Genomic DNA, 9,075 nt, shown 5'->3' on the forward strand with positions numbered 1-9,075 from the left:
TTAGAAGTCATTGCATGGATCGCTGTAGCTTGCAAGCTGCTATTAGAAAAACATTTGAGAAGTATCAAAAGAAACATCTCAGTATTTACTTTCTTCTTCTGCACTCTGAGGTAATGCCCCCAGATCTACTAACTATCACAATGCTAAGGGTTCCATAAAAGTAGACAGGTTAGAAACAAGCAGCTGCCTAGCATAAGAGAATGTTGCAACCACAACAGGTATTGGGCAGTCTGAGGCTTCCTTATAGTCTTACTGGGACCCCTTGGTTCTCCCCAGCACTTTCAGGAGGGCTTCTTTGACATCTTTGTTCCTCAGGCTGTAGATAATTGGGTTCAGCATGGGGTTTATCACGGAATAGAAGAGAGAAATCAACTTGTCCTTCTCAGCCGAAGAGCTGGACTGAGGCCTCATGTACGTAAACATGCCGCTCCCATAGTAGATGGTCACCACGGTGACGTGGGCCGAGCAAGTGGAGAAGGCTTTCCTCTTCCCATCAGCGGAGGAGATTCTCAAGATGGCCGCCACGATGCGAACATAGGACAACAGGATCAAGACAAACGGGAGGAGCAAAGTGAACACACTGCCCACAACCATCATGGTCTCGTTCTGTGAAAGATCCTGCCCAGGACATGCCAACTGAAAAAGGATAGGGGCCTCACAAAACAGATGGTCTATGATGAGGTTGCATAGAGATCGCTTCATCGCAAAGGAAGGGGCCACTGATATTAGGAAGCTGCTAACCCAAGCACTGATGGCGAGGGAGACGCAAACGGTCTTGTTCATCATCGTTGTGTAATGGAGAGGGTGGCATATAGCGGCGTACCGGTCAAACGCCATCACCATGAGCAGGAAACACTCTGCCGCCCCCAAGAAAAGTGTGATGTACACTTGTGCCATGCAGAAATGATAAGAAATTGACTTCCTCACTACAAAGAAGTTGATGAGCATCTTGGGGACCACGGCTGATGTGTAACAGATGTTCAAGAAGGCCAGGTTGCTGAGGAAAAAGTACATCGGGGTGTGGAGACGAGAATCGAGGCAAGTCAGTGCCAGGATAGAGAGGTTCCCAAACAGGGTCACCAAGTAGATCAGAGACAGGACTGCAAAAAGGACCAACTCCAGTCGGGGGTGGTTGGCAAAACCGAGAAGGATGAATTCTTCGATAACCGTGATGTTTCTACTTCCCATTGTTGTTGAAAGGGCTTGCCTTGAAGGGTAAAAGAGAGAAATGATTATGTCTCCCAGAGAGTAGAGTAAAGCAGTGACCTCTTACCCATTCCCTCCTTCCCACATATATTTCCTTCCTTCCTTCCTTCCTTCCTTCCTTCCTTCCTTCCTTCCTTCCTTCCTTCCTTCCTTCCCTCCTTCCCTCCTTCCCTCCTTCCCTCCTTCCCTCCTTCCCTCCTTCCTTCCTTCCTTCCTTCCTTCCTTCCTTCCTTCCTTCCTTCCTTCCTTCCTTCCGCTCTCAAACATCCAACGTTCATGTCTTGCAGCTCTCAAACATCTGACACATATTCTGTGTGGCTCTTACATTAAGCAAGTTTGGCCACCCCCGCTGTATATATTGGAAACTGAATACTGAGCTGATCTGGCTGGCTGCTTCTCCGTTGATGCTGTGGACCATTTGAAAGGGGTTGCTGCCTGCTGAATAGCTAAGGTGGAAATGGTGAAGAGCAGGGGTGGAATTCTAGCAGGAGCTCCTTTGCATATTAGGCCACACTCCCCTGATGTAGTCAATCATCCTGGAACAGACAAGGCTCTTTTTTGTAAGCTCTTGGAGGATTGGCTACATCAGGGGTGTGTGGCCTAAAATGCAAAGGAGCTCCTGCTAGAATTCCACCCCTGGTGAAGAGCCATCTTCTCATTCCTCTGCCAAAGCCACCTCATGAGTCACCTCTCCAAGGGCTGTCTTACAAACCACAAGGCCAGTTGTTCCCTGAATGCACGCTCAACAGCAAGCTCGCACCTACTGTGCTTTTTGACAGACGTGTCTCTAGAAGAAGAAGAAGAATTGCAGATTTATACCCCGCCCTTCTCCCTGAATCAGAGACTCAAAGCGTCTTACAATCTCCTTTATCTTCTCCCCCCACAACAGACACCCTGTGAGGTGGGTGGGGCTGAAGAGGGCTCTCACAGCAGCTGCCTTTTCAAGGACAACCTCTGCCAGGGCTATGGCTGACCCAAGGCCATTCCAGCATGTGCAAGTGGAGGAGTGGGGAATCAAACCCGGTTCTCCCAGATAAGAGTACGCACACTTCACCACTACACAAAACTGGCTCTAGAATCCTCATGTTTGCAGACAACCCTTTGCTGTTTGCATTTTTAGCAATGCCCTTAAAAGAAAAGAAAAAAACCTGCAGTGCTATAAAATAGCGAAGAGGCCCTATTGGAATCCCACGATCACTTTACCTTGACTCAGAGACGGCAGCACCGACATCTTTTTGCCTAGGGAAAAAGGATAGCAGAAGACAAGGATCTTCAGGGCGCCATGTTCAGCAAAGGGGGTTTTGCGGGTTTGCAAAGGACAATCTCTGAATGCTGAATTTATGTTCTGCTTCATAAAAGCGGGCAGTTTTGAACTATCAGCATCCTCTACAAGAAATAACAAAGAGTATTCGTAATCCACCACAATGAAAAAAAGGCAAGGAAAAAAAGGATCCTCAAAAGATAAAAATTATTGTTAGTAAGAACTGGCTGACTGAGGATCATTCCCTCCCTGGTTATGGAATTAAAAAAATGAGATCCTTGATTAGACGGTCCCTGCAGTTTTAGAGGGGAGATATAGAAAGACCCCTAAGTATGAGAGGGCATGCCCTTGTGGAGCTGGGACCATTGAAACTGTCGAACGTGTTCTCCTCTCATGCCAATTTTACCAGGAGATATGGGAGAGGGTAATCAGTCCCTTACTAAGTAGATTTCAGGGCTATTCCAGTCTTTCTAATTTTGAGGTCACTAGGAAGTTTCTAATGGGTGTGAACCCACGGATTACAGGCCCATGTGCAAAGTTCTTTTCAACTGCATGTAAAGTTCCCAAAGATATATTATGTTCCGAAGCTAAATTTTAATGGCTATTTTATATACCTTCGTTCCTACTGTTATCTTATGCTTATGCAATACTTGAACATAAGAACATAAGAGAGGCCATGTTGGATCAGGCCAATGGCCCATCCAGTCCAACACTCTGTGTCACACAGTGGCAAAAAATTTTATGCATACACACACACTGTGGCTAATAGCCACTGATGGACCTCTGCTCCATATTTTTATCTAAACCCCTCTTGAAGGTGGCTATGCTTGTGGCCGCCACCACCTCCTGTGGCAGTGAATTCCACATGTTAATCACCCTTTGGGTGAAGAACATTTTGTAAGTATTTTAGCTTTTTAAAAAAAAAAATTCTGATTTGCGCTGGTCATTGACCGTATTCAAATCAAACAAACGAATCGAACAAACGAACGGAAGAATCCAAACACTAGAGGAGACCTGAGTGCTTCTGGTCTTGTTCCTTTGCATACACAGTATTCTGACATTAAATCATTTCCTAAACCTTTCCTTTCGAAAAAGAATGTTACAAGGATAGTACAAAGATAACTTTGGGCCTCCTGACTCAACACTATCTGCTGCAAAAGGCGGCGATTCTTCACACAGATAAAGTCCTTTCTCAGCATCATCTTCCTGGAGAGGAGACACATTCACAATGGGTTCTATCAAGAGCTATTAATCATCATAGCCGAATGAAACCTCCATGCTCACAAGCAGTCTACCTCAAATCCCAAGTACAGGGAGCAACCAACTGGGGAAGCCTGCCTCCTTCTTACCTTGTTTTTGAGCAATGTTCCCTCTAAGCTGCAAAGTCGTGTGAGCAAACATTCTACTTTGTGAGCTACTGCTATTAAAGTTGTGAGCTACTGACATTACAGTTGTGAGCTGCTGCAGAAATTACTGTGCTTTGGGGGCATCCTTCCTGAGTGAGAACAAAATGGTGTGAGCTGGAGGCTAAACATCTGTGAGCTAGCTCATGCTAACTCAGAGGGAAGAAGAAGAACTGCAGATTTATACCCCGCCCGTCTCCCTGAATCAGAGACTCAGAGCCGCTTACAATCTGCTTTACCTTCCTTCCCCATAACAGACACCCTGTTAGGTGGGTGGGGCCGAGAGGGCTCTCACAGCAGCTGCCCTTTCAAGGACAACCTCTACTAGAGCTAGGGGCTGACCCAAGGACGTTCCAGCAGGTGCAAGTGAAGGAGTGGGGAATCAAACCCGGTTCTCCCAGATAGGAGTCTGTGCACTTAACCACTACACCAAACTGGCTCTCCCTTATGAACGCTGCTTGTGAGCACCCAGAAACACCTGGGAACAGGCTGCTAAACTGGATGGACCTTTGGTTTGTGCCCATTCAACACTCTTAACGTCAGTTCATTGTTTCTCAACCTGCCCTTCCTCACAGCACGGTTGTTAATCTAAAACAGGATGGTGCTGGGTATCCCGTCCTGAGCTTTTCCAGATGCAAGGTGGAGTACAGGTATGATTCATCAATAAAACCCACGGAAAGCAACAAGATAGGAATCCATTATTGCCTTCCCATGCATTTCAATGAGATTTCATCTCACTTTTTAAAACTGCACGCATTATGATGATTCTTTCCCGACTTCCTCGCTTTTTAAAAATTGCACGCACTTTGATTATTCCTTCCCTGACTTTCTCCTTGGCAACAGATTTCCTTTTCTGCGGTAGCTCTGGGCATATTTTAGAACAGCCATAACACCCCTCCAAAAAAAGATGTTTTCAAACTCTATTCCAGAAAACCCTTTTGCAGTATCTCAAAAGCTTCTCAGGTTCCAAAATGAAAAGATCCGTCATGGCAGAAACACTTCCCTGAATAGCAGGCAGTCCTCTGACAGAGATCTTCCCTTACCGAGCACAGGAACAAGAAACAGTACAAAGTTTGAGTCCAGTGGGAACTTTAAGACCAACAACATTTAATTCTGGGTATAAGCTTTAATGAAGAGCCCCGTGGCACAGAGTGGTAAAGCTGCAGTACTGCAGTCAGAGCCCTCTGCTCACGACCTGAGTTCGATCCCAGCGGAAGCTGGTTCAGGTAGCCGGCTTGAGGTTGACTCAGCCTTCCATCCTTCCGAAGTCGGTCAAATGAGTACTCAGCTCGCTGGGGGGAAAGGGTAGATGACAGGGGAAGGCAAACCACCCCATAAAAAGTCTGCCGTGAAAACGTTGTGAAAGCAACGTCACCCCAGAGTTGAAAACAACTGATGCTTGCATAGGGGACTACCTTTACCGTTTTATAAGCTTTAATGTGCACACACAAGTGTGCATGCACATTATAGCAGAATAAAACCTTGCTGGTCTTAAAGGTGCCACTGGACTTAAAAGCTTATCCCCAGAATTAAATGTTATTGGTCTTTTCCCCAAAAAACATTTTATTAAAAAGCACATACCACATAGTAAATACAAAATCAAACACTGAGAATAAACATTTTAAGATTTCCTAATTTACATCCTAAAAACCAGAATTTTGAGAGCCAGTTTGGTGTAGTGGTTAAGTGCACGGACTCTTATCTGGGAGAACCGAGTTTGATTCCCCACTCCTCCACTTGCAGCTGCTGGAATGGCCTTGGGTCAGCCATACTCTCGCAGAGTTGTCCTTGAAAGGGCAGCTGCTATCAGAGCTCTCTCAGCCCCACCCACCTCACAGGGTGTGTGTTGTGGGGAAGGACGGTAAAGGAGATTGTGAGCCACTCTGAGACTCTGAGATTCAGGCTGTTTTCGCACTCACGTTTTACTGGCGCCACGACCATCCTGACGCCGGCGAATCTGCATGAATTTCGCACCAGAAGCTCCGGCGCTCCCAGAAGCGCCGGCTACTTCCGTCGCTAAGCCAGCGCAAACGGAAATCGCAAAGATGCAGGAAAACGTTTGCGCTGGCTTAGCGACGGAAAGCGCCGGCGTTTCTGGGAGCGCCGGCGCTTCTGTTGCGAAATCCATGCAGATTCGCCGGCGTCAGGAGGGTCGTGGCGCCAGTAAAACGTGAGTGCGAAAACACCCTCAGAGTGAAGGGCGGGATATAAATCCAATATCTTTTCTTCTTCTTCAAGAAGGGTCTGTGGCTCAGTGGCAAAGCCTCTGCTTTGCATGCAGAAAGTCTCAGGTTCAATCCTCAGCATCTCTAGTTAAAAGGAGCAGGTAGAAGGTGAAGCAAAAGACCTCTGCCTGAGACCCTGAAGAGCTGAAACCAGAGTAAACAATGTTGACCTTGATGGACCAGAGGTCTAGTTCAGAATAAGGCAGCTTCATCAAGCCTCTTTTCTGATATACCCCAGAATCTTCTGCAATACATGGGAATTTCACAACAGATGCTCAAGGTTACATCGGCCGACTCATTGAGCGCTCTCTAAGGGCAGAACACTTGAAAACCCACTGCTCTGTGATAAAGATATCCAACCAATCATTAATACAAAATTAAAATTATTGGCCATGAGAATAACCTGGCCCAGCAACTGCTATAAGCTAAGCAATTTGCTTAGAAGACTGCAAATTTGAGCTAGAAAAGTCTTCCCCGCCCCCAACCCCACTCACGTTTCAGATGGCCCAAGAGGGTGGTGAAATTCATCAAACATCTCCACTTTTGTTAGCGGGGTGCCTTTTTGACAGAGAGCTGGGCACATAAGCCAGGTTTCACTCTGCATATGACTAGCTGAACTTTTGAAAAATAGAAAAAGATGAAGGTTTTCTCTGGCCAGAAGTTTAACCATCCAAAATCCATTAACATCTCATCACTCACCTCTTTCCTCAAAGCCTGGAATAGGTAAATGCAGTCTTGCTGTTAAAAAAGAGATTTTTTTTTTTTAAGTACATTGGGAAGGAATGTAGAAAAGGTGTGGCTCACAGTGAGGATTTTCTTCAGTGTTTTTTTTTTAATTTTAAATCAAAGCTTTCTCTTTCTACAAATCAGTTATTTCTTACAATGGAGAAAGAATACCTTTTATTGTCTCAAAAAAAAACAAACAACCACACAATTATTTCCTTTCAAAAGATGCATCTTTTGCTAATTAATCCCAGAAGACCACAATGTGATTAAGAAGTTGGATCCATCCCCCACTCATCCAGGAACTTTTTCTCTGAAGTATTTTGATCCCAAAGTGTGTCCAATATTTTAGGTGTCGTAGCTAGAGTGGCCAGTTTGCAAGAGATGGTGGCTAGAGGTCTCCTGCAATTATAACTGGTCTCCAGATTGCAGATTTCAGTTCCCCTGGAGAAAATGGCCGCTTTGGAGGGTTGACTCTATGGAACTATATTCCGCAGAGGTACCTTCCCTCCCTATAATATAGTGCAGGGGTGGCCAACGGTAGCTCTCCATATGTTTTTTTGCCTACAACTCCCATCAGCCCCAGCCATTGGCCATGCTGGCTGGGACTGATGGGAGTTGTAGGCAAAAAAACATCTGGAGAGCTACCGTTGGCCACCCCTGAGTGGGTTACAAACAATGAAGAGGCAAGGTGGTAGTGAACATAGCTCTTTTATTAGCACATAGGGTTGCGAAGCCCAATTAAAGAAATATCTGGGGTCTTTGGGGTGGAGCCAGGAGACACTGGGGGTTGAGCCAGGAGCAAGGTTGTGACAGGCATAATTGAACTCCAAAGGGAGTTCTGGCCATCACATTTAAAGGGACCGCACACTTTTAAAATGCCTTTCCTCCATTGGAAATAATGAAGGATAGGGGCACCTTCTTTGGGGGCCCATAGAATTGGATCCCCTGGTCCAATCCTTTTGAAACTTGGAAGGTATTTTGGGGAGAGGCACTGGATGCTATGCTGCAAACTTGGTGCTTCTATCTCAAAAAACAGCCTCTCCAGAGCCCCAGGTTGGGGAATTCCTGGAGATTTTGAGGATGAAGCTTGGATAAGGTGAGGTTGGGGGAGGGGAGAGACCTCAGTGGAATATAATGCCATAAAGTTCAGCCTCTAGGGTTGCCAATCCCCAGGTGGGGGCAGGGGATGCCCTGGTTTGGAGGCCCTCCCCCCGCTTCAGGGTCATCAGAATGTGGAGTGGGGTAAATGTCTGGTGGGCACTTCATTATTCCCTATGGAGACCAATTCCCATAGGGTATAATGGAGAATTGATCTGTGAGTATCTGGGGCTCTGAGGGGGCTATTGTTTGAGGTAGATGCACCAAATTTTCACCATAAAATCCAGTGCCTCTCCCCAAAATACCCTCCAAGTTTCAAAAGGATTGGACCGAGCTCAGAGTCCCCATATATTTCTTGAATTGGATCCGGCAAGCCTAGGTAACCTGGTAGTACCAGTGCTGCATTCTACAACCATCAAAAAGCTCTTTCCCCACATACACAAGAGTAGCCCAGAGAAACGGGGAAGGAAGGATGGACGTTTTATAAGGAATCACACAGAGAGAGAGTGGAACTTATTTTGGCCCACCTAAACGTTTTCCTGCAACTTTGCAAAGAGAACAACACAGCTCATCAACTTTTTTGGCTCCGTAATCACAACAGGAACTGATGCTGAGGGACCAATCACTAACCTACTAGGAAGAGCACATTTGTCCAGAGGGGAAGAGCTGATTTCCCGAGAAACATACAAACATTGTTAAAAGTTTCTTTGCGCTACTTCTCCCAGTTTTGGCTCTCCGTCCCAAATCCCATTCAGATAATAAATGTGTACGTTTTCCACCAGGCTCTGGGGAAAGACACAAGTGGTATCGATCGATGATCTCACAGTGTCTGCAAACTTCCTTGGAGACGATTCCTTGAAGGCCTTTCTGGGGGGCAACTGGGATGGATTTTGATCCGATGGTGAAAAATCTTCATTTTGGGGTGCAGTTCCTTTCAAATCCCAGTTTTGTGGGTTGCCTGCGTACATTGCAATTGATTAAGGAAGTAGAATAAGGAATGGGTAACAATTAGATGCTTTTTAAAATAGAAAACTGCAGCAGACATATGCAGTTGATACCACATTATTGATGGGAAATAGTAAAGAGCTGAAATGACCGCTCATGAAAGCTAATGGAGAAAGTGCCAAAGCAGGATTTTAGAAGTCTGAAGCAAAAG

General features: G+C 45.9%; 1 protein-coding gene across 1 annotated transcript; it reads right to left on the reverse strand.

The window, feature by feature from the left end:
- Positions 1-249: 249 nt before the first annotated feature.
- LOC132588459 (olfactory receptor 2Y1B-like) lies at positions 250-1,188 on the reverse strand. The gene has a single exon (XM_060260853.1). It carries the CDS (start codon positions 1,186-1,188, stop codon positions 250-252), a length of 939 nt encoding a protein of 312 aa, XP_060116836.1.
- Between the last annotated feature and the right edge of the window lie 7,887 nt (positions 1,189-9,075).

This window comes from Heteronotia binoei, chromosome 20 (assembly GCF_032191835.1).
Source record: "Heteronotia binoei isolate CCM8104 ecotype False Entrance Well chromosome 20, APGP_CSIRO_Hbin_v1, whole genome shotgun sequence".
Taxonomy (NCBI): domain Eukaryota; kingdom Metazoa; phylum Chordata; class Lepidosauria; order Squamata; family Gekkonidae; genus Heteronotia; species Heteronotia binoei.

Bases quoted from the DNA above. Each gene is read 5' to 3' on its own strand.
- LOC132588459 (XM_060260853.1), bottom strand. From the start codon at position 1,188: ATGGGAAGTAGAAACATCACGGTTATCGAAGAATTCATCCTTCTCGGT.